The 26,645-nt window shown below is 44.6% G+C and overlaps 1 protein-coding gene across 1 annotated transcript in view; it reads left to right on the forward strand.

Annotated features, from left to right (window-relative positions):
- The first annotated feature begins 3,742 nt into the window (after positions 1-3,742).
- Positions 3,743-26,645, forward strand: part of MOB1B (MOB kinase activator 1B) — a 59,274-nt gene continuing 36,371 nt past the window's right edge. The window contains exon 1 of the mRNA XM_075285337.1: positions 3,743-3,850. Within this exon, the coding sequence (XP_075141438.1) occupies positions 3,837-3,850 (14 nt within the window). The 5' untranslated portion in view covers positions 3,743-3,836. The remainder of the gene's footprint in view (positions 3,851-26,645) is intronic.

Here is a 26,645-nt window from a genome sequence, read left to right on the forward strand (position 1 = left end):
GAGTTTTGTCACTTCCTGTACGTACGTTCAGCCAATGGTTGAGCGCTGCAGTGGCAGGACTACATGTCCCGTCATACCGCGGGGTGCGCTCTCCGTACATAGTGCCGGCTGTCACGTGGAGAAGACGTTTTTTTATTTTGTGTGTGACATTGTATGAGTCACCTGACCTTGTCACCTATTGCTGGGATCCGGCAGAGGTGATGCTTATGGAGGGTTTATGTTGTAATATGCACACCTCGTAGACACTGTTATTGGCGGCCATGATGAAGAAACCACATCTGTGACATTATAGTAATAGAGAGAGAGAGTGCTGTCTAAAGCAGGCTAAACGCATTACTCTAGGTTTTCCTGTGGACCCAAACCCAGAAACCCAATCCACCTCCAAAGCAGTTACCTGCAGATCTCATAGACTGTAATGGGGTCTGCCGGGTTTCGTCCAGTTTCCACCTGAAAAATGCAGAAAGGACTTTTTTCTCCGCATTTTTCAAGTGAATTTGGGGATGGAATCCGGGTGCAGATGTGAACCCAGTCTGAGACGTACATCAGACAAATTTGGCTATTTTGGTTGACAATTGGGTATGATGATACTGCAAACACTCGACTGATGGTAGCCTTTAGCAGAAACGTTAATGCTATTGAAAGATTGGTTATGCTGCATATTTTTGTCCAACTGTTGACCAAAAATATCAGTTTCCTTCATGGCCGATTAGTAGAGATGAGCGAGTAGTATTCGTTCGAATATCGAATCCTATTATAGTCTATGGGAAAAAACGGGAATGTTGTTCCGGTTTCCATGGAAACCAAAATTCGACACCTTGGATCCTCCAAGTTCTGGAAGTAGCAGGATGAGGAGCACGAGGAGGTTTTTGCATTGAATTCAATGAAAATTTCCCGCGTGGTATTCGACCGATACGAGTATTCGATCAAATAGTAGTATTCGATCGAATACTACTCGCTCATCTCTACCGATTAGCCAACGTGTGCAGATTGACGGTAAGTAATTAGAGTTATGTAAGGAGACTACATTTTGCACAGTGCATTCACTGCAGTGGAGGAATGTCTTACTGATCTAGAAGAGGGGACCCTGGCAACCTGATTATTGGGTATGCAGAGCATAATGGGGTGACTGGAAGTCTAATTTCTCTGCCTCCCCTGTTGTTGCTTTCACTCTTGGTCACATAACCAACTACGCTTTATTCCACATAAGTGCTAGTTCACACGGGGCTATCGACGGCGTATTTTGGTCCTGATTTTGACACGGGGAAACTGCATCAGAATAGGACCAAAATGTGCCTGCCCCAAATGTAGCAGCTTCCGACAGTCGCAGCTTCCTGCTCCGGGGTAGGCCAAAATGAATGGGCCTAGTCCGGTGGGTGCTGTCACGAGGTGGACGCCGCGGATGAATCATCCGCGGAATCCACCTGAAGAAAGGGCAGCCTGTTCACTGAAAAAAGGATGCTAGTGGTCTACATCAACCTCTATTGTGAAGGGGTGGATTCGGTGTCAAAATCCGCCATCTCTTGCCCCCTGTGAACGAGCCCTAAAATTAATTGAAGACGCTGCGGGAAAAATCACGGCGTTGTACAGTGCAAGCAAAGGGGATGGGATTCATGCGAATCCCATGCCCGCTTTGCGGAAAAAAAACGCAGTGCGGACACGCGATTTGTAAAGCCGTTGCGGCTTTGCAAATCATAGCATGTCAATTATATCTACGGAAACGCCGGTGGCTTTCCCGTAGATATAATGTTAAGAGAAAGTCAGCAGAGGTTCTTTCCGCAGCGCTTTAGCGCTGCGAATATGGCCCGTGGGGCCTTAGCTTTAAAGCTATGTTTCTCTCTCTGCATTTTCTACCCTTTTCAGGCAGAAACCCGACGGATCCCATTATAGTCTATAGGTTCTGCAGGTTTCTGAAGGTAACAGCTTTTTTAAGCAGATTAGGAAACTCAAACACAGGTGTGAATGTAGCGTTAGATATTTATCCAGTGTACTGAATGCGCTGTTGAAAATAATCTCCACACATAACCCCTTTAACAACTATCCTGCCTCTTATCAGGTCGCATAATTGTTTGTATGAACAAAATGTGGCCATTTGAAATCTAATGTGTATGGTTAGGATTAGTTATTGGGGTATTAACACCGTATTAAGTTAACTTGCTGATCAGGGCGGATCCAACCGCTGGGACCCATACTGATCAATTGAATTTGTATGGCTGTAGTGTAGTGGACCACCGCTGATTGGCAAAAGGGTTGCCTTCTCCAATGAGTCAAATTTTCTGCTTGGTTGAATTGATGGACTTTGGTGTGTCAGGTGAGAAACATCAGTGAATAAACACCCTGCAACCATTACTGGATGAACACAAACTGATGGCAAAAGTGTTATGGTCTGTGGAATTTTTTTCATGGCCCATTCATCCACATGGAAAGCACTCTGAATTGATTTGGGTATGAATACATTCTGTTTGTCTTTCCTGGGAAGATGGAATCTTCCATTAAGACAATGTGACATATCACATGGCTAGAAATGTTTGACACTGGTTGAAAGAACACGACCAAGACTTCCAAGTACTTCCCTGGCCCCATAATTCCCCAAACTTGAACCCAACTGAGCATCTGTGGGTCCATCTAAATCATTGTGTTCACACTTTCCAGCAAATGTGGGAAGCAGTGCAATGCGCATGTTTCCACATGCTTGAGACAACCTACTGGCACCTTACTGAGTCACTTCCAGCCCATGTAGATGCTGTTGATACTGCAAACAGTGGTTGACCGGATATTAGCTGGCGGTCATAATACGGTAACATGACAATTCTGCAAATCCCAAATTATCAGAATTACTGTAAAGTTCACAATCTGTTTACATAGTTAAAGGGGTATTCCCACCTCACATACTCATCAGTCTTTACTGCTGTAAAATGTTCTTTCTTCCTGGTTTCTTGCATCATTTGGTGGGCGGGGTTTCACATGCAACCTGCCGTTTAGCTCTGCCCCCAAATTCGCGTGTAGCTCCGCCAACCCATATTGGACTATGAAGTACAGGCAGCAGCAACTCCATTCTGTGTTACATACAGAGACTGCCTGTCTCTGCCATAATGAACACAATTGAATTAGCTAGCCTGATAACTGGGAGAACAGAAGAAATGAAAGCAGCTCCTCTCCCCTATCTGAGTGCAGGACCTAGGTCACATGGTGTAGACACAGGAATAGCTAGATACACAGGCTCGCTCCCTGCACTTAGCCCCTCCTCCCTCCCCCCTGAGAGCAGGCAGATACATCACTTGACTCATGAGCAACTAAGTCAGGGCTGTGGTCACAAAGAATTGAATAAAGTAAGATAGTGGACAAACAAAGCAGTTTTGCTGAAGCAGTGTATTTAGGAAAAGCCTTACATCCACATTAACCAGCAGTATAGATAGGATCCTTGTGATGGGACTACCCCTTTAAGGTTATTCCTACAGGTCAACCAGAAAAAAGTGTTTAAATTTAGAATCCCTTTAAACTGAATTTTGGGGTAATCTATGGTGGAATCGAAGAATCTGACACAAATGTGAACCTAGTCTAAGTCGTATTAAATAATGAGGTTGCCAAATAAAATGCTCAAAACACAACCTCAGTGCTAAAATGTTGTTGCAGTCTAAATTTTCACACAGATTTTCTGTCCTTCCTTGGTTTGTCATCTTTGTCCTTTTTAAATAAAGTTGTTGGAAAAAAAAGGCGTTCTGCAGCGTGTGGTTCACATCCCCCGTCTCTCTGGCAGAAGGATTACAGCTGCTGTTTTGAGTGGACTGTCACCTCCTGCACTCTGCTGCTGTCCCTGCTGCTGTCGGCTTAGCAAGGAGATGAGCTTCTTGTTGTGAGTGTCAGTGTGCTTGTCACCATGTCACCCTCTGCATTGTCACCAGGTGCTGTGTACCCTGTGCCACTGGCTTCCTGTCTGCACAATCTATCATTTTCTCTCTATTGTCGCATAGTGATCTGTCCATTGTCACCCAGAGTTAAGTGTCTGCCACTCTGTTTTTATGTCCTTTGTCTGTCTGCACTGAGTCGGAGGGGAATTCAGTGCATTTGCACTAGTGAACTGTTTGCTGATGTGAGCATTATAGAATGTAGTACGGCATGTTTGTATCCTCATCTGTGGGTGTCATGTACAGAATGGCCAAAAGGATCCTATTAGTAAAGTTTTCAGGACATCTGGGCCTAGTCTGTACACCTCCTCTCACTCCGAATGGTGCTTTGGGATTATCGTCTTCAGAAAAGTAATATACAAGGCTAGATCTTTGGGGGCAAGATATGGTGTCTGGTAAAATCCAGAATTGATGTAGGCTAAGTGTATTTTATGTGGAAGAATGTATGTACTTTATTGATTTGTTAAAAAGAATACCATGAAAACACACATATCAGCACTAGTGATAGAACCCCTGAACATCAATTGGGGGGCTTATAATCTGTTTGAGGTTGGCTGAGAGTGACTGTTGACCCATGTAGAAGAAGGTGCAATACAGGGTTGCTGTTAGGTTACTGCGTTGCCCAACAGAATGGCTCCACTCAGTGCCACACCACTGCACTATATAGTACTTTAAAGAGGTTGCCCGGTTTAGAGAATCAACTTTAAACCCTAATAAAGAGGTGGTGTTTGGGGACAGTCCTGTGTTCAGGACCATCACTTGTCCAGAGTCTAGAGAGGATACAAAGAGCATCTCTTGCATCAGAGAACTTGTCCTGTCCTACATTACCCAGACAACCTGGTGATTTGTTTGTATAATATGCCCTATGGTGGTGCTATGGGAAAATTAAACACTTTCTTTCTTAAACACTTTCTTTCAGATTTCCCCAAATATTACAGATAAATAGTAGTCTCCTGGCAAAGCTACATTGTTCACAGTTCATTGTTTTCTCTTTTAATAAATCCCTTTAAACATGGCCACTGAAATGCGATGTCAGAGCATTGTACGCCCTGCATTGGGGGGAATTTACATAAAGAGGAGTAAGTCACAGCAATAATCTAGACTTCTCTGCTCCACTTATGTAACTGACTCTCCTGACGTGTTTTTTTTTTTTTTTTCTCTTTTCTGATGCCCAGAATGGGAAGTGCACATTGGTTAATGAACAGTAAAAATAATCCAGTTTGACAAGTGAATTGAAGAGCACCTTTAATTTAGGAGCTTATTGTCAATGCAGCCCTGAGAACTGCTAAATCCTGCCTGCTTCTGAATCTGGCCCTGATGCTGTGAGATCAGTTATATAAAGCAGGTGAAAAGCGATGTGCTACAGTAGGTTATGTCTTAGAATAATGATTTATTACGTATCATCCTGGATTTCCTTTGTGTATGTAGCTGAAAGGTTATGTGTCAGCTGTACCTTGACATCAACATATTTCACCTTCAGATGAGAGTTCACAAGGGGAACTGAATTTTCTTTTTTGTACAAATATGTATATTTTGTAATGTGCATGGAGGTACTAAATATTCACGCAGAGGAGTTGATTAAGATAAATATAGATAAGGGAGCCTTGGATACCCTCCAGGTAGGTGGGTAGATGACCACATGTTATCATGCAACGTTATTTGTATCCTTAGGACAATTTTTGTCTTTTGTTAACAATTATTTGGTATGGGTTCCCTGAGGATATGCATTTTCTGATTTTCCCCCAAGGAGTGCCCTGAGTCTGTTAAGGAAGGGGAACGCCAAAACACCATGAGAAAGATTTATTAAACTGACCAGCTACCAGCTTTTTATATATGTTATGTTACCAAAGGCTTTAAAGAGGTTGTGCTGTTATGGACACTTATCCCCTATCTACTCGACAGGGAATAAGTGTCCGATCGCTGGGGACCTGATTTGCCAGATCCTACAGTTATGAGGAGGACAGAGGACCAAAGGTTCCCCTAAAGCCTCCTTGCACATGGTGCTCCAGTGCTTTAGGGCTGTCAGGACTGTAATTTCCAGAAGAGTACAAAGTACAAATACTAGTGAATGGGAATTTACAAAACTCCATTCCCACTTTTAAACTTTTCACAGTCAAAGATTTTTGGATTTGCAGCATGCCCTGTATCTCCTGAATTTGTTGCAAGATTTTGCTGCAAATTTCACCCTAATGTAAAAAAAGGAAATTCATGGTAAAATGGATGCAGAGCACACATCTTAATGGTCCTCACATTTACTGTTATTTTTTGGCTGAAACTTTTTGAGAATAATCAGATACCTACAACATTATATTTTCAATAACTAAGTTAAGAGTAAGAACTATGTTAGGTGCTTGAAGATTCTTTTCTCTAAAAATTAAATGGTAATCCACACTCATAAAGGAACAATGATGTTGCATAGTAAACTATATTTCAGGTTTCTGATCTTCTAACCTTATGTACTACTAAATTGCAGCCAACATCAGGCATATTACTTGATACAATTCCAATTTCGATTTAATGACTTATTGCCTTCTAAGGCTGGGTTAAGATGTCCTATTTTATTAAAATTCTAAAGAAATCTAAAAATAACGTTTAAAAGACTTTTCTCAAATACCAATAAAAAATAATATACTAAAATACATATATCAATAGAAAAATAATTAAAACAACTACCACCTGATATCCTCCAAGAGGCCAAGTACTGGAAATATATTACTCATGTACTTATAACAGGGCCCTTGCAACCTAAAGGGTTTTTCCGGGCAATTTTTTTTTTTTTTTTAAATAAATAAAAAGGTCTGTTAGTGCTATTAATGGGTATAGTACACCCATGTACCTTTTAGCAGTGTTTTGAGTGATTCCTAGATATCTATGGGAGCTCCTGGCATCTTCTTCATTTGTTTACTTGGTGTTAAATTCCTACTATGTAACTTCCTGTGTACCTTCCTTACTATCTCCCTGTCTCTCTAGCTAAGCTACAGTAAGCTATCCCGCCCACTGCTAGCCCATTTCAAGTAGCTAACTAATTTCAACCCCCAAACCCTCCCACCCGTCATACTTACCTAGCTTCCGATCTGGGAGATGGCTCTTCCTTTCATTTTCATTGTGCTGGAGAAGCTGTGCACAGACTGGAAGTACCTGTGAGGCCTGCACAGTAGCGATGGAGTTCCATCTCGATTGCACATGTTTTGCAGTCACCTTCAGATTGCGCAAGCACTTCTAAAGAGGAGGAGAGGAGGAACCATTCCCGACACAGGAAGACACGGAAGTATTGATGGGGGGGGGGGGGGGGGTACGGAACGTCATTGCATTAACAGAAAGTGTCCCTGGGATATGGGTAATTATTAGAGATGAGCGAACACTAAAATGTTCGAGGTTCGAAATTCGATTCGAACAGCCGCTCAATGTTCGTGTGTTCGAACGGGTTTCGAACCCCATTATAGTCTATGGGGAACAGATACTCGTTAAGGGGGAAACCCAAATCCGTGTCTGGAGGGTCACCAAGTCCACTATGACACCCCAGGAAATGATGCCAACACCTCTGGAATGACACTGGGACAGCAGGGGAAGCATGTCTGGGGGCATCTAACACACCAAAGACCCTCTATTACCCCAACATCACAGCCTAACAACTACACACTTTACACACTCAATACCACATCTCTGACAGTAGGAAAACACCTTGAAACATGTGTATTTGGCACTTGCAGTGAGGAGAGCTTGTCACCAGCAGTGAATTTGGCCCTTGTAGTAAGTTGAGGTTGGCACCAACATTTGTTTTGAAAATCAGGGTGGATTGAGCCTCTAACCAGCAGAGTTTGGGCAAATTCATGGTGGAGGGAGCCTCTAAACACCCCAGTTTAGGCAAATTCATGGTGGAGGGAGCCTCTAAAAACCCCAGTTTGGACCAATTCATGGTGGAGGGAGCCTCTAACCAGCCCAGTGTGGGCAAATTCATGGTGGAGGGAGCCTCTAAAAAACCCAGTTTGGACCAATTCATGGTGGAGGGAGCCTCTAACCAGCCCAGTTTGGGCAAATTCATGGTGGAGGGAGCCTCTAACCAGCCCAGTTTGGGCAAATTCATGGTGGAGGGAGCCTCTAAAAAACCCAGTTTGGACCAATTCATGGTGGAGGGAGCCTCTAACCAGCCCAGTTTGGGCAAATTCATGGTGGAGGGAGCCTCTAACCAGCCCAGTTTGGACCAATTAATGGTGGAGGGAGCCTCTAACCAGCCCAGTTTGGACCAATTAATGGTGGAGGGAGCCTCTAACCAGCCCAGTTTGGACCAATTAATGGTGGAGGGAGCCTCTAACCAGCCCAGTTTGGACCAATTAATGGTGGAGGGAGCCTCTAACCACCCCAGTTTGGACCAATTCATGGTGGAGGGAGCCTCTAAACAGCCAAGTTTGGACCAATTCATGGTGGAGGGAGCCTCTAAAAACCCCAGTTTGGACCAATTCATGGTGGAGGGAGCCTCTAACCAGCCCAGTTTGGGCAAATTCATGGTGGAGGGAGCCTCTAAACAGCCCAGTTTGGGCAAATTCATGGTGGAGGGAGCCTCTAACCAGCCCAGTTTGGACCAATTAATGGTGGAGGGAGCCGCTAAACAGCCCAGTTTGGGCAAATTCATGGTGGAGGGAGCCTCTAAACAGCCCAGTTTGGACCAATTCATGGTGGAGGGAGCCTCTAAAAAACCCAGTTTGGACCAATTCATGGTGGAGGGAGCCTCTAAACAGCCCAGTTTGGGCAAATTCATGGTGGAGGGAGCCTCTAACCAGCCCAGTTTGGACCAATTAATGGTGGAGGGAGCCTCTAACCAGCCCAGTTTGGACCAATTAATGGTGGAGGGAGCCTCTAACCAGCCCAGTTTGGACCAATTAATGGTGGAGGGAGCCTCTAACCACCCCAGTTTGGACCAATTCATGGTGGAGGGAGCCTCTAAACAGCCAAGTTTGGACCAATTCATGGTGGAGGGAGCCTCTAAAAACCCCAGTTTGGACCAATTCATGGTGGAGGGAGCCTCTAACCAGCCCAGTTTGGGCAAATTCATGGTGGAGGGAGCCTCTAAACAGCCCAGTTTGGGCAAATTCATGGTGGAGGGAGCCTCTAACCAGCCCAGTTTGGACCAATTAATGGTGGAGGGAGCCGCTAAACAGCCCAGTTTGGGCAAATTCATGGTGGAGGGAGCCTCTAAACAGCCCAGTTTGGACCAATTCATGGTGGAGGGAGCCTCTAAAAAACCCAGTTTGGACCAATTCATGGTGGAGGGAGCCTCTAAACAGCCCAGTTTGGGCAAATTCATGGTGGAGGGAGCCTCTAACCAGCCCAGTTTGGACCAATTAATGGTGGAGGGAGCCTCTAACCAGCCCAGTTTGGACCAATTAATGGTGGAGGGAGCCTCTAACCAGCCCAGTTTGGACCAATTCATGGTGGAGGGAGCCTCTAACCACCCCAGTTTGGACCAATTCATGGTGGAGGGAGCCTCTAAACAGCCAAGTTTGGACCAATTCATGGTGGAGGGAGCCTCTAAAAACCCCAGTTTGGACCAATTCATGGTGGAGGGAGCCTCTAACCAGCCCAGTTTGGGCAAATTCATGGTGGAGGGAGCCTCTAAACAGCCCAGTTTGGGCAAATTCATGGTGGAGGGAGCCTCTAACCAGCCCAGTTTGGACCAATTAATGGTGGAGGGAGCCGCTAAACAGCCCAGTTTGGACCAATTCATGGTGGAGGGAGCCTCTAAAAACCCCAGTTTGGACCAATTCATGGTGGAGGGAGCCTCTAAAAAACCCAGTTTGGACCAATTCATGGTGGAGGGAGCCTCTAAACAGCCCAGTTTGGGCAAATTCATGGTGGAGGGAGCCTCTAACCAGCCCAGTTTGGACCAATTAATGGTGGAGGGAGCCTCTAACCAGCCCAGTTTGGACCAATTAATGGTGGAGGGAGCCGCTAAACAGCCCAGTTTGGGCAAATTCATGGTGGAGGGAGCCTCTAAACAGCCCAGTTTGGACCAATTCATGGTGGAGGGAGCCTCTAAAAAACCCAGTTTGGACCAATTCATGGTGGAGGGAGCCTCTAAACAGCCCAGTTTGGGCAAATTCATGGTGGAGGGAGCCTCTAAACAGCCCAGTTTGGGCAAATTCATTGTGGAGGGAGCCTCTAACCAGCCCAGTTTGGACCAATTAATGGTGGAGGGAGCCGCTAAACAGCCCAGTTTGGGCAAATTCATTGTGGAGGGAGCCTCTAAACAGCCCAGTTTGGACCAATTCATGGTGGAGGGAGCCTCTAAACAGCCAAGTTTGGACCAATTCATGGTGGAGGGAGCCTCTAAAAACCCCAGTTTGGACCAATTCATGGTGGAGGGAGCCTCTAACCAGCCCAGTTTGGGCAAATTCATGGTGGAGGGAGCCTCTAAACAGCCCAGTTTGGGCAAATTCATGGTGGAGGGAGCCTCTAACCAGCCCAGTTTGTACCAATTAATGGTGGAGGGAGCCGCTAAACAGCCCAGTTTGGGCAAATTCATGGTGGAGGGAGCCTCTAAACAGCCCAGTTTGGACCAATTCATGGTGGAGGGAGCCTCTAAAAAACCCAGTTTGGACCAATTCATGGTGGAGGGAGCCTCTAAACAGCCCAGTTTGGGCAAATTCATGGTGGAGGGAGCCTCTAACCAGCCCAGTTTGGACCAATTAATGGTGGAGGGAGCCTCTAACCAGCCCAGTTTGGACCAATTAATGGTGGAGGGAGCCTCTAACCAGCCCAGTTTGGACCAATTAATGGTGGAGGGAGCCTCTAACCACCCCAGTTTGGACCAATTCATGGTGGAGGGAGCCTCTAAACAGCCAAGTTTGGACCAATTCATGGTGGAGGGAGCCTCTAAAAACCCCAGTTTGGACCAATTCATGGTGGAGGGAGCCTCTAACCAGCCCAGTTTGGGCAAATTCATGGTGGAGGGAGCCTCTAAACAGCCCAGTTTGGGCAAATTCATGGTGGAGGGAGCCTCTAACCAGCCCAGTTTGGACCAATTAATGGTGGAGGGAGCCGCTAAACAGCCCAGTTTGGACCAATTCATGGTGGAGGGAGCCTCTAAAAACCCCAGTTTGGACCAATTCATGGTGGAGGGAGCCTCTAAAAAACCCAGTTTGGACCAATTCATGGTGGAGGGAGCCTCTAACCAGCCCAGTTTGGGCAAATTCATGGTGGAGGGAGCCTCTAACCAGCAGAGTTGTGGGAAAGCAGGGTGGAGGGAGCCTCTAACCAGCAGAGTTGGTGGAAATCAGGGTGGAGGGAGCCTCTAACCAGCAGAGTTGGGGGAAATCATGTTGGAGGGAGCCTAGTATTAGCAGAATTGTGCAACGCTTATGGTGGATGAGTATGAGGATGCGGAGGAATTGGAGAGGTTGAGTACAGACATGGAGTTTCATGTTGGGGTGCTTTACACAGGTGGGCACAAAAATGAAGGCTCTATCCAGTGGTGGTTCATTTTTATCAAAGTGAGCCGGTCGGCACTCTCAGCTGACAGACGGGTGCGCTTGTCAGTGATGATGCCACCGGCTGCACTGAACACCCTCTCAGATAGGACGCTGGCGGCAGGACAGGACAGCACCTCCAAGGCATATAGGGCAAGTTCAAGCCACAGGTCCAACTTCGACACCCAATACGTGTAGGGCGCAGAGGGGTCGGAGAGGACAGGGCTGTGGTCGGAAAGGTATTCCCGCAACATGCGCCTATACTTCTCACGCCTGGTGACACTAGGACCCTCCGTGGCGGCACTTTGGCGAGGGGGTGCCATCAAGGTGTCCCAGACCTTAGACAGTGTGCCCCTCGTTTGTGTGGACCGGTGAGAACTTGGTTGCCTACTGGAGGAACTGCCCTCCCTGCCGCCAACGTCACATGCTGGAAACATCTCCATCATATTCTGCACCAATTGCCTGTGGCAAGCATTGATGCGATTGGCCCTCCCCTCTACCGGAATAAAAGACGAGATGTTGTTTTTATACCGGGGGTCAAGGATAGCAAAGATCCAGTACTGGTTGTCCTCCATGATTTTGACAATACGCTTGTCGGTTGTAAAGCACCCCAACATGAACTCAGCCATGTCTGCCACAGTGTTAGTTGGCATGACTCCTCTGGCCCCACCGGAAAGTTCAATCTCCATTTCCTCCTCATCCTCCATGTCTACCCATCCGCGCTGCAACAATGGGACGATTCGAAGTTGCCCGGAAGCCTCCTGTATCACCATCACATCATCGGACAACTCTTCTTCCTCCTCCTCCTCCTCCTCCTCCATTAAACGCAGTGAAGCGGACAGATGTGTGGACCTACTCTCCAGCTGTGACGGATCGGATGCTATCCCTAACTCCTCTGTGTGATCTGAGTTATCCCTGATGTCAATCAGGGATTCTCTCAGAACACACAAGAGCGGGATTGTAAGGCTCACCATCGCATCCTCAGAGCTCACCCTCCTTGTGGACTCCTCAAAGACCCGTAGGATGTCACAAAGGTCTCTCATCCATGGCCACTCATGGATGTGAAACTGAGGCAGCTGACTTTGTGGCACCCTAGGGTTTTGTAGCTGGTATTCCATCAAAGGTCTCTGCTGCTCAACCACTCTATTCAACATCTGAAACGTTGAGTTCCAGCGTGTGGGGACGTCGCACAAAAGCCGGTGTTGTGGCACATGCAGGCGTTGCTGGAGAGATTTTAAGCTAGCAGCGGCTACTGTCGACTTGCGAAAGTGGGCGCACATGCGCCGCACTTTCACCAGTAGCTCTGGAACATTGGGGTAGCTCTTTAGGAAACGTTGCACCACTAGGTTGAAGACGTGGGCCAGGCATGGAACATGTTGGAGTCCGGCAAGCTCCAGAGCTGCTACCAGGTTCCGGCCGTTATCACAAACGACCATGCCTGGGCCCAGGTGCAGCGGCTCAAACCATATTGCCGTCTCATCGAGGAGGGCATCCCTCACCTCGGAGGCAGTGTGCTGTCTGTCCCCCAAGCTGATCAGCTTCAGCACAGCCTGCTGACGTCTACCAACGCCAGTGCTGCAACGTTTCCAACTCGTAGCTGGGGTCAATCTAACAGCGGAGGAGGAGGCGGTGGCAGAGGAGGAGGCGGTGGCGGAGGAGGAGGCGGTAGAGGAGGAGGAGGAGGGGGGTGTTCTTCTCGTGTCCCTGCCAGGAATGTTAGGCGGGGAGACGAGGTACACCGGGCCAGTTTGGGAAGCAGTCCCAGCCTCAACTACATTCACCCAGTGTGCCGTCAGTGAAATGTAGCGTCCCTGTCCGCATGCACTTGTCCACGCGTCGGTGGTCAAGTGGACCTTTGTGCAAAGCGCGGAACTAAGGGCCCGCCTGATGTTGAGTGACACGTGCTGGTGCAAGGCGGGGACGGCACACCGGGATAAGTAGTGACGGCTAGGGACGGCATAGCGAGGTGCCGCAGTTGCCATCAGGTCCAGGAAGGCGGGAGTTTCAACAAGCCGGAACGCCAACATCTCCTGGGCCAGCAGTTTAGCGATGTTGGCGTTCAAGGCTTGCGCGTGTGGGTGGTTAGCAGTGTATTTCTGCCGCCGCTCCAATGTCTGAGAGATGGTGGGTTGTTGTAAAGAAACGCCTGATGGTGCCTTTGATGGTGCAGGAGAAGGAGATAAGACAGGACCAGGGGAGGATGAGGTAGAAGTCAACAAAGTGGCGGAGGCAGATGAAGTGGTGTCCTGGCTCGTCCTCTGGAGTGCATCGCCAGCACAGTCAGCAGTGGCAGTGGCAGAGGCAGAGGCAGTGGCAGTGGCGTGAACGGCAGGCGGCCTTTGTCCTGCCGTTGCTGCCTGCCACTGATTCCAGTGCTTGGATTCCAAATGACGGCGCATTGAAGTGGTGGACAGGTTGCTCTTCTCAGAGCCCCTAATCAATTTCGAGAGGCAAATTGTGCAGACAACACTATATCTGTCCTCGGCGCATTCCTTGAAAAAACTCCACACCTTCGAGAAACGTGCCCTCGAGGTGGGAGTTTTTCGGGGCTGGGTACGAACTGGAACATCTTGGGAGATTCCGGGTGTGGCCTGGCTTCGCCTAAGCTGCTGACCTCTGCCTCTGCCTCTAGCTACCCTTTTTGGTGCTGCACCTGCCTCAACATCCACACTACTTTCCCCGCTTGACATCCCCCCTGTCCAGGTCGGGTCAGTGTCCTCATCATCCACCACTTCCTCTTCCAACTCCTGTCTCATCTCCTCCTCCCGCACAATGCGCCGGTCAACTGGATGCCCTGACGGCAACTGCGTCACATCATCGTCGATGAGGGTGGGTTGCTGGTCATCCACCACCAAATCGAACGGAGATGGAGGAGACTCTAGTGTTTGAGCATCTGGACACAGATGCTCCTCTGTTAGGTTCGTGGAATCGTGACGTGGAGAGGCAGGTTGAGGGACAATGAAAGGAGCGGAGAACAGCTCTGGGGAGCAGGGACAGTTGGGGTTATTGTTCTGTAAAGCTTCGGAATTTTGGGAGGAAGGAAGACAAGACTGTTGGGTAATAGGAGGAGAGGAGGCAGAGTCTGACTGGCTGCTGGACAATGTGCTGTAAGCGTTCTCTGACAGCCATTGCAAGACCTGTTCCTGGTTCTCGGGCCTACTAAGGTTTGTACCCTGCAGTTTAGTTAATGTGGCAAGCAACCCTGGCACTGTGGAGTGGCGCAATGCTTGCTGCCCCACAGGAGTAGGCACGGGACGCCCTGTGGCTTCACTGCTACCTTGCTCCCCAGAACCATTCCCCCGACCTCGCCCACGGCCTCGTCCACGTCCCTTTCCGGGAGCCTTGCGCATTTTGAATTCCTAGTTAGAAATTGGCACTGTATACCAGTAGTAAAAATTGTGGGTGCACGTAACCCCAATATATTCTTTGATTTCCCAGTCAGACACTGGCACTATATGGCAGTAGCAAGAAATGAGGGTATTTGTATTCCCAATATATTCTTTGAATTCCCAGTCAGACAATGGCACTGTATACCAGTAGTAAAAATTGTGGGTGCACGTAACCCCAATATATTCTTTGAATTCCCAGTCAGACAATGGCACTGTATACCAGTAGTAAAAATTGTGGGTGCACGTAACCCCAATATATTCTTTGAATTACCAGTCAGAAACTGGCACTATATGGCAGTAGCAAGAAATGAGGGTATTTATAACCCCAATATATTCTTTGAATTCCCAGTCAGACAATGGCACTGTATACCAGTAGTAAAAATTGTGGGTGCACGTAACCCCAATATATTCTTTGAATTACCAGTCAGAAACTGGCACTATATGGCAGTAGCAAGAAATGAGGGTATTTATAACCCCAATATATTCTTTGAATTCCCAGTCAGACAATGGCACTGTATACCAGTAGTAAAAATTGTGGGTGCACGTAACCCCAATATATTCTTTGAATTCCCAGTCAGACACTGGCACTATATGGCAGTAGCAAGAAATGAGGGTATTTGTATTCCCAATATATTCTTTGAATTCCCAGTCAGACAATGGCACTGTATACCAGTAGTAAAAATTGTGGGTGCACGTAACCCCAATATATTCTTTGAATTCCCAGTCAGACACTGGCACTATATGGCAGTAGCAAGAAATGAGGGTATTTGTATTCCCAATATATTCTTTGAATTCCCAGTCAGACAATGGCACTGTATACCAGTAGTAAAAATTGTGGGTGCACGTAACCCCAATATATTCTTTGAATTCCCAGTCAGACAATGGCACTGTATACCAGTAGTAAAAATTGTGGGTGCACGTAACCCCAATATATTTTTTGATTTCCCAGTCAGACACTGGCACTATATGGCAGTAGCAAGAAATGAGGGTATTTGTATTCCCAATATATTCTTTGAATTCCCAGTCAGACAATGGCACTGTATACCAGTAGTAAAAATTGTGGGTGCACGTAACCCCAATATATTCTTTGAATTCCCAGTCAGACACTGGCACTATATGGCAGTAGCAAGAAATGAGGGTATTTGTATTCCCAATATATTCTTTGAATTCCCAGTCAGACAATGGCACTGTATACCAGTAGTAAAAATTGTGGGTGCACGTAACCCCAATATATTCTTTGAATTACCAGTCAGAAACTGGCACTATATGGCAGTAGCAAGAAATGAGGGTATTTATAACCCCAATATATTCTTTGAATTCCCAGTCAGACAATGGCACTGTATACCAGTAGTAAAAATTGTGGGTGCACGTAACCCCAATATATTCTTTGAATTACCAGTCAGAAACTGGCACTATATGGCAGTAGCAAGAAATGAGGGTATTTATAACCCCAATATATTCTTTGAATTCCCAGTCAGACAATGGCACTGTATACCAGTAGTAAAAATTGTGGGTGCACGTAACCCCAATATATTCTTTGAATTCCCAGTCAGACACTGGCACTATATGGCAGTAGCAAGAAATGAGGGTATTTGTATTCCCAATATATTCTTTGAATTCCCAGTCAGACAATGGCACTGTATACCAGTAGTAAAAATTGTGGGTGCACGTAACCCCAATATATTCTTTGAATTACCAGTCAGACACTGGCACTATATGGCAGTAGCAAGAAATGAGGGTATTTGTATTCCCAATATATTCTTTGAATTCCCAGTCAGACAATGGCACTGTATACCAGTAGTAAAAATTGTGGGTGCACGTAACCCCAATATATTCTTTGATTTCCCAGTCAGACACTGGCACTATATGGCAGTAGCAAGAAATGAGGGTATTTGTATTCCCAATATATTCTTTGAATTCCCAGTCAGACAATGGCACTGTATACCAGTAGTAAAAATTGTGGGTGCACGTAACCCCAATATATTCTTTGAATTCCCAGTCAGACACTGGCACTATATGGCAGTAGCAAGAAATGAGGGTATTTGTATTCCCAATATATTCTTTGAATTCCCAGTCAGACAATGGCACTGTATACCAGTAGTAAAAATTGTGGGTGCACGTAACCCCAATATATTCTTTGAATTACCAGTCAGAAACTGGCACTATATGGCAGTAGCAAGAAATGAGGGTATTTATAACCCCAATATATTCTTTGAATTCCCAGTCAGACAATGGCACTGTATACCAGTAGTAAAAATTGTGGGTGCACGTAACCCCAATATATTCTTTGAATTACCAGTCAGAAACTGGCACTATATGGCAGTAGCAAGAAATGAGGGTATTTATAACCCCAATATATTCTTTGAATTCCCAGTCAGACAATGGCACTGTATACCAGTAGTAAAAATTGTGGGTGCACGTAACCCCAATATATTCTTTGAATTCCCAGTCAGACACTGGCACTATATGGCAGTAGCAAGAAATGAGGGTATTTGTATTCCCAATATATTCTTTGAATTCCCAGTCAGACAATGGCACTGTATACCAGTAGTAAAAATTGTGGGTGCACGTAACCCCAATATATTCTTTGAATTACCAGTCAGACACTGGCACTATATGGCAGTAGCAAGAAATGAGGGTATTTGTATTCCCAATATATTCTTTGAATTCCCAGTCAGACAATGGCACTGTATACCAGTAGTAAAAATTGTGGGTGCACGTAACCCCAATATATTCTTTGATTTCCCAGTCAGACACTGGCACTATATGGCAGTAGCAAGAAATGAGGGTATTTGTATTCCCAATATATTCTTTGAATTCCCAGTCAGACAATGGCACTGTATACCAGTAGTAAAAATTGTGGGTGCACGTAACCCCAATATATTCTTTGAATTCCCAGTCAGACACTGGCACTATATGGCAGTAGCAAGAAATGAGGGTATTTGTATTCCCAATATATTCTTTGAATTCCCAGTCAGACAATGGCACTGTATACCAGTAGTAAAAATTGTGGGTGCACGTAACCCCAATATATTCTTTGAATTACCAGTCAGAAACTGGCACTATATGGCAGTAGCAAGAAATGAGGGTATTTATAACCCCAATATATTCTTTGAATTCCCAGTCAGACAATGGCACTGTATACCAGTAGTAAAAATTGTGGGTGCACGTAACCCCAATATATTCTTTGAATTACCAGTCAGACACTGGCACTATATGGCAGTAGCAAGAAATGAGGGTATTTGTATTCCCAATATATTCTTTGAATTCCCAGTCAGACAATGGCACTGTATACCAGTAGTAAAAATTGTGGGTGCACGTAACCCCAATATATTCTTTGAATTACCAGTCAGAAACTGGCACTATATGGCAGTAGCAAGAAATGAGGGTATTTATAACCCCAATATATTCTTTGAATTCCCAGTCAGACAATGGCACTGTATACCAGTAGTAAAAATTGTGGGTGCACGTAACCCCAATATATTCTTTGAATTACCAGTCAGAAACTGGCACTATATGGCAGTAGCAAGAAATGAGGGTATTTATAACCCCAATATATTCTTTGAATTCCCAGTCAGACAATGGCACTGTATACCAGTAGTAAAAATTGTGGGTGCACGTAACCCCAATATATTCTTTGAATTCCCAGTCAGACACTGGCACTATATGGCAGTAGCAAGAAATGAGGGTATTTGTATTCCCAATATATTCTTTGAATTCCCAGTCAGACAATGGCACTGTATACCAGTAGTAAAAATTGTGGGTGCACGTAACCCCAATATATTCTTTGAATTACCAGTCAGAAACTGGCACTATATGGCAGTAGCAAGAAATGAGGGTATTTATAACCCCAATATATTCTTTGAATTCCCAGTCAGACAATGGCACTGTATACCAGTAGTAAAAATTGTGGGTGCACGTAACCCCAATATATTCTTTGAATTCCCAGTCAGACACTGGCACTATATGGCAGTAGCAAGAAATGAGGGTATTTGTATTCCCAATATACTCTTTGAATTCCCAGTCAGACAATGGCACTGTATACCAGTAGTAAAAATTGTGGGTGCACGTAACCCCAATATATTCTTTGAATTCCCAGTCAGACACTGGCACTATATGGCAGTAGCAAGAAATGAGGGTATTTGTATTCCCAATATACTCTTTGAATTCCCAGTCAGACAATGGCACTGTATACCAGTAGTAAAAATTGTGGGTGTATATAGCCCCAATTCTATTGCTAGGGGACTTGCAGGGTATTTCTGGGGTGAAGTGGGGGGGCACACCGTTGGAACGGGTATCGGGGTATATATCGGGTATACGGGAATACACTGACAGTGTATTCCATTCAGGATCCTGGGAAAGCTGGGTTGCGGCGATTGAGCCCGTCAGTGCCACGTTACACTGACAAGCTTCTCCCTGGAATTTAGCTCTTACAAGAGCTGTTGTGGTTGTCTTCTCCTTCCTATCCTAGCCTGTCCCTGCCTACCCAGAATCTAAGCCCTAGCTAGCTGGACGGAAACCTCCGTCCTCGGTGAATTGCAAGCTCAGAATGACGCGAACCTGGGCGGCGCTGTTCTTTTAAATTAGAGGTCACATGTTTTCGGCAGCCAATGGGTTTTGCCTACTTTTCTCAACGTCACCGGTGTCGTAGTTCCTGTCCCACCTACCCTGCGCTGTTATTGGAGCAAAAAAGGCGCCAGGGAAGGTGGGAGGGGAATCGAGTAATGGCGCACTTTACCACGCGGTGTTCGATTCGATTCGAACATGCCGAACAGCCTAATATCCGATCGAACATGAGTTCGATAGAACACTGTTCGCTCATCTCTAGTAATTATATGTTTGTTTGGGTTTTTTTTATAGAAATATTAGACGTTAGGTGGGTGGAGGGGATTTAGTTTAGGGTTTAATTCAAAAACCACTGAGGCGAGTTACATACAAAAAGTAGGTGTGGAATAGCTTTTCTAAAGGCTATGCAAGTATATGTTTAGTTAAAAATTACTTTTCCCAATGATAGCGCTCCTATAATATGCTAAACTGTGAGCCAGACATTGCACCACAATTCCAGCCACTGCGCCACATTTTTGCACCACAATTTTGTCAGAAACTAAGCCAATTGGTAAGTTGTGTAAAGATAGATTAGATAATCTAAAAGTGCACCAGATTTTCAAAGCATTGGACACAATTGTTGTCTAACTTTGTGCTGTCTAAAAGTTATGCCCTGTCCACATGAGCGTTTAGATTCCGTCCGGGGGAGTCCGCATGGAAACCACCCCCCACCCCCCCCCACCCCCCGAACGGAATACCAGACGCAAGTGCAAAGCGCTGTGCTGTAAAAGCACACGGACTCCCAAGACTATAATGGGGTCCGTGTGCTTACCGGCAGATGTCCACAGGGATTGTGTGGACAGGAAAGTAGTTCCTAATCTACTTTCCTGTCTGCATGATTCGTGCGGGCAGTGCGCTGCAAGCACACGAACTCCATTATATTCAATGGGGTCCGTGTGCTTTAAAAGCACAGCGCTTGCAATTGCGTTTGTATTCTGTTCGGGAGCTCTCCATGCGGACTCTCCGCAGACGGAATACAAAAGCAGATGTGAACCAACCCTTAGATGGTTTTGGTTTATCTGTCCTAGAATGATTTACTTCAAGTGTTTATCTCTGTGAATGTTGATGTTATGGCCTACAGCTAATGAAAGCCCCAAAGTTACTTTTATGTAAGACCAATTAGAAAAATGGTTTTTCAGTACAGAAATGTTGATCTACTGAAAGGTATGTACAGTATATGCTCCTTTTGCATGAACTACTGTATCAATGCGACGTGGCATGTAATGTGATCAGCCTGTGGCGCTGCAGAGGTGTTATGGAAGCCAAGGTTCCTTTGAGGACTTCAGTTCGTCTGCATTGTTAGTTCTGTTGTTTCATCTTCCTCTTGACAATACCCCATAGATTCTCTATGGGTTTAGGTCAGGCAAGTTTGCTGTTGATCTAGCATAGGAATACTATGGTTATTATATCAGGCACTGGTACTTTTGGCAGGGTGGGCAAGAAAATTTAATTAGTATCTTAATAAAAACTTGTCGGAAGAAGAAAGCATGAAGTGCTCTGAAACATTCTGGTAGACGGCTGCGCTGACTTTGGACTTGATAAAACACAGTGCAGATGACATGGCTCCCCAAACCATCACTGACTGGGGAAACCTCACAGGGGATCTCAAACAACTAAGATTTTGTGCCTCTCCACACTATTCAACATAGATTTCCAAATCAAATGCAAAATTTACTTTCATCTGAAAACAGGACTTTAGACCACTGAGCAACAGTCCAGTCCTTTTTCGCTTTACCCAGATAAGACACTTCTGACGTTGTCTCTGGCTCATGAGTGGCTTGACACAAGGAATGTGACAGCTGTAGCCCATATCCTGGATATGTCTATGTGTGATGGCTCCTGAAGCACTGACTCCAACAGCAGTCCACTCCTTGTAAGTCTCCCCAAATTCTTGTATGGGGTTTTATTGACAATCTTTTCAAGGCTGCGGTTATCTTTATTTTACTTCAGGTCCCACTAAGAGATGTTACAAAGCATTATTGTCTAGCAGTCTAAAACTGACAGGCAATCTATTAGGCTGTGCCAAGTATTCAGCCATGGTCAGATGGTCAGTCTGGAAGCTTTTGTTAGGCTGTCAGCTCCCATGACAACTATTGTAACCCCAAGATTGCAGTGCTTGGTTGCTGATAGAGAAGCAGGGAGATCCCCATCCTCCAGTAAACTCTCTAGTACTGACTGATGCATCTTTGGGATTAAGTAGCCGAAACTGGCATTCTTGACTATTTTAACTGTTACAGTCGGAGTCCTGCTGTCAGTCTCTGCAGTGACCACACGGGTACAGCTTCTGAGCTTTTGCAAGCTCCCTAATGTAACCACAAAGTTAGCTAGGTTACTGCTGACCTCAATGTTAAGCTATTGTCAGAAAAATAATTGAAGGAAAATTCCAGGTAAAATACATCAAAGAAAAGGATGCTCCCCTTCCTCAGTATATAGGCTTTGCCCAAAGAGTTGGATGGATTTCAGCCTCCTGTTATTTGTTTCAGTACTGAATGTAAAACGTAATACTTTATACTGATGTATACTATAATCTCTGAGCTATGATATTGCATCCAAATAGCCGAGATGTATAGATGATGAGTTTAGTTGATAGTGTATTTGATTGTTCTTGCCATAGAACTATTGTCACTGTTGGCAGTACTTTATATTCATTCCTTTGAGCAAAAGCTATGCCGTACGCTAGGCTGTAAATATACTTCCAGTGACCTCGGCTTGGTTCTCAGCCTGCACGTGTTGAACGTTTCCTGACATTATGATATTCATTGTTGCTCAGTGATACTTGTATCTGTGCTGCAGGGGGGAACAGTTGGGCCTCTTGCTTTCCTTTATTTTTCTTCCCACGTGCATCGTGTCGATGCTTTGTAAAGGCCATGTGTTTCCATTATTCATGGTTATCCTGTGGGCTACAAAAGCAAGGTGCCTGTGACTCAATAAAGTATTAAAAGATTGTCTACATTTTTTTCATTATACTAAATTTCTATAGTTATATAAATATAGTTTTATATTTACCAGAAAATGAAGAGACTTATTTTAATACCGTTTGAAAAGTCCTGTGAAATATATTGGCACTATATAAATAAAATTATATTATTATTTTACAAAAGTTCATAAAGAATCTATAATCCTATAAATGCTTAACCTGTGAAATGTCATTCAATATTAACGTCAAAATTGTCTCTAAGACTTTATCCTAGAAAACATTTTTGTCAGACTCAAAACTTGCACATAGTTACATGGCTATACATATGGGCCCACCAAAAAAATGCTCCAGCAGGTATGAAGTATCTATGAGCACTACCCCAAATGTACCTACTAGAGCAGAATACAACTATGGTCAACATGACCATCTATTTCATGGTTACTCATTTATTTAACATAAATTTTCCCTTCAGTGGATCTCTGGAAGTTAAATCCTTTAGACCAGGGGTGCTCACACTTTTTCAGCATGTGAGCTACTTTATAAACTGACCAAGGCAAAAGATCTACTACCCACTTCTTGTGGGCGGGGCTGGGGCGGGCCTGTGGGTGGGGAGGGCGTGTCTGTGGGCGGGGTTGGGCATGTGGGCAGGGTCGGGCAGAGCGTGAGAGCAGGAGACAGCGGCGTTCTGTGGCCTCCCAGGGATTCCCGCTGTCTGCTTGTTCACAGCACAGGCTGAGAGTTCTCTCTGGACACTGGCAGGCTGGGGCTACGGCAACCCCGCCTGCCAGTGTCCGGAGATGACTCTCAGCCTGCGCTGTGAACAAGCAGCACCCCGGCCCCCTCCATCCCTAAGAGCGAGGAGCGCATCATCCCCTGGAGCTGCTGCTGCCTGGCCTGCAAGTGTCCGGAGTGCTTGTTCACAGCGCAGGCTGAGAGTCGACTCTCAGCCTGCACTGTGAACAAGCAGACACCAGGGATCCCTGGCTGCATCCCGCGATCGACCCATACGTCCTTTGTGATTGACCGGTAGATCACGATCGACGTATTGGGCACCCCTGCTTTAGACCCACCACAAATAGTAAAAGGGTTTATCCAGTTTCTAACATTGATAGTTTATCCTTAGTTCATTATATTAGATATGTGGGGATCCAACACGCAGGACCCCCGCTGGTTACCATTACTGAGATGGTGCAGTGTGCGGTATTATTTACATACAACACCCTGTGCTGCTCACTCACTGTACAGACTGTAGCGACATTGAAATATATGTGGCAGTACCTAAACTCGCCGCTATAGTTTGCATAGTGACTGAGCAGTGCAGCTTGTGGCATGTAAACAATACCACAAACTGCGCTGATACCCAGGACCAGAGGATAGGCCATTAATGTTAGGAACTGGATAACCCCTTTAAATTACTGAGGAACCTTTTAGTCTAAGCCCGCATGCACAAGGCTGTATTAAGACTTCACAAGTTTCAAGTGTATGGACCCTTAAAACATAACTAAACTTTCAGACAACTTTTGGTTTTCTGGCAGTATTTGTGTCATTAATAAATTTTGTAATATACTTTATTAACAAATTGTGTCTCCTTTCTGTGAAATCCGGAATTTTTTTTAACTCTTCCCCTTGCTTGTGTATAGAAAACTATTTCTGCCTCTCCCTACTGTGTACTGGAGTATGGGCTGTGTAGCATGTAGAGAAAATGAGGGTAGAGGGGGCTCACTTCAAATAGTTATATCTCTGACACTATCAAATGGACAAACTTGATTTTAGTGTCATATGAAAGAGGAGATTCTTTTCTATCATATGGCACTAACCAGTGTTTTTAACCAGTGATATCTCTGGAAATAATATAACACTGCTAGAGAATCTCCTCATTCACATGACACCAAAAGCAAGTTTGTATGTTTTATAATCACCGAGATATAACTGTTTGAATTGACCTTATTTTTATTTTCTGTATATTCTAGACAGCACTGTATTCCCATACACAGTGACATTCAGTGAGAGAGAGAAACAGCTCTCATTACAGAAACAAGGGAAAGCGTGAAAAATACAGGAATTTACAGAAAGGATCCAAAATGTGTTAATAAAGTATATTATATATATAAATTTATTCATAACACAAATATTGCCAGAAATCAAAAGTTAGTTATTTCTCTATGCAAAATGCAAATACATTTATAAAATTTATACAATGTGATTTTCTGGATTTTATTTTTGATATTCTATCTCTCACTGTTAAAATGAACCTACCCTTAAAATTATAGACTCTTCATATCTTTGCCAGTGGGCAAACTTACAAAATCAGCAAGAGATCAAATAATAATTTCCTTCACTGTATATGATATATGCTTTACACTGCTATTTATTATATGCCGTTGATCATCTGCTGCATTTTTTGGAGCTACAGGCAGGAATGGATTGAGAAGGGAGAAGTGCTTCCTAAATTTTCAAAACACAACAAAATAAGTTTTTGCACAATCTGGGGCCCAAGGTGTAGCGAGCCACAGCAAAAAAGTGCTGCGGGAATAATTGACGTGCTGCGTGTCCACTGTGCGTATTTTTCTGAAAAGTGTGGATGGGATTCGCTAGTCTTCCACATTATAGGGACTGTAAAACATTGCATTTTTTTTGTGTGTGTGTGTGTCATTTCCGGTACAGCCAAAACGTGGCATTTACATGACGTGGGGCTCCAGCCTAACCTGTATTCTGATAGTGATCTTTAGGGATCAGCAGCAGTTAGTGTGTTAACCTATGAATAAAGTAAGTACTAATATGTGTATATAACCAAATAGTCAACAAATGTATTTACCTCTTAAATATCACTTTACAATGTACCTAGCAATATAAATAGTCTATACTGGTACCCACATATTACACGTTATAGCAAGAGCTTGACAATCTGGGTATCCATAATGATGACTATAAGCTGCGTTCACTCCACTTGGCAGAAGGTTATAATTTAATGTACCATATGCGAGTTATTTTCCTTCCATTACATTTCACTTAGCAATCAGATTGCCAACAAATATTCTACTTTTAAAATATTTCTTAACAGAAGGTATATGCAAATCAAATGAAAAATTGCCAGAAACTATTATTAGGTCTGTATGAGGACTTTGTAAGCTGGAAGTTACACAAAAAAATGAAGGTCTCTGCTGGTACCTATTTCACTATTGAAAGGTTACTGGTTCTTTTACTTTTGCTAACATTTTTGTTGTTCTCCACACTAAATAGGTCACGTATTAGTCACTTAGCAACCTTTGCTACTGTACATTTACACTTGGCTTTAATCCATTCAGAGATTGTAGTTTTAAAGCTTAAATAAATGCAGACATTTGAGAAAAGGTCTTACCCTATATTCACATGAATGTTGTAACCATGAAAATGAAGGTCCTATATGTCAGTATAGATCATGTTGTACTTTTATCTGTTTTCACGCAACATATGACAGATCCTTAAGAATGGGCATCCCTTGAAGTAAAAAAAAATTGATGTTTTTTTTCACAGCCGTTTGCACCCAAGATCGTCTCATCTGAATGTAGGCTTAACCACCTTTATTGTCCTAGGCTGTAACAAAGCCTTCTATGTGCACACAGCCTGTCGGCTGCAGGCATCTTCCAAGCATAAAAAATAGGCACAAAAAGGGATAGAAAGAGTCTGCAAGTTTCTCCTCCATACTTTATCTGCCTCTCTTGTTCATGCTTCCCTTAGCTCGTGGGGCAATGATAGGTTCCTAGGCTGTAACAAAAACCTGCATGGGTACACAGGAAAATCCAGTCTGTCGGCTGCAGGCATCTTCCAAGCATAAACAGTAGACACAAAAGGATTAGAGATGAGTGAACACTATTCGAAACAGCCATTTTGAATAGCACAATCTCATAAAAATGAATGTAAGCGGCCGGCCGCCGGCAATGTCTGCGTGCCGGCCGCTTCCATTCATTTCTATGGGAGCGTGCTATTCGAAACGGCTGTTTTGAATAGTGTTCGCTCATCTCTAAAAAGGATACCTTTGAAACAGTCCACGTTTTTTTTCAGTCCAGATAGTTAGCTATTCATAGTGTGAAGATACTTGAGCAACGGATTTTGTAAATACAGACAGAAAAGAGTGAAAAAGGAAAGATAAAGGTCGCTCTCAGCTTGCAGCTTCTGTAACAGGCAGCCACTCATGCGGTGCTATATTGGATGGTAAACTATACACTTAGCACAATGTAATAGTATGGTACAGAATGAAAAGGGGCTTAATGGTCATAAATTAATTTTTTTTACATTCCAGCTGCAGCCGCCTGCAGTCAAAGTCTGTGGAGACTGTCTAGTAAGTTTTACTTGATTGGAAAAAAAAAGTCAGGGAACCAAGAGGTTAAAA

This window comes from Leptodactylus fuscus, chromosome 1 (assembly GCF_031893055.1).
Source record: "Leptodactylus fuscus isolate aLepFus1 chromosome 1, aLepFus1.hap2, whole genome shotgun sequence".
Taxonomy (NCBI): Eukaryota; Metazoa; Chordata; class Amphibia; order Anura; family Leptodactylidae; genus Leptodactylus; species Leptodactylus fuscus.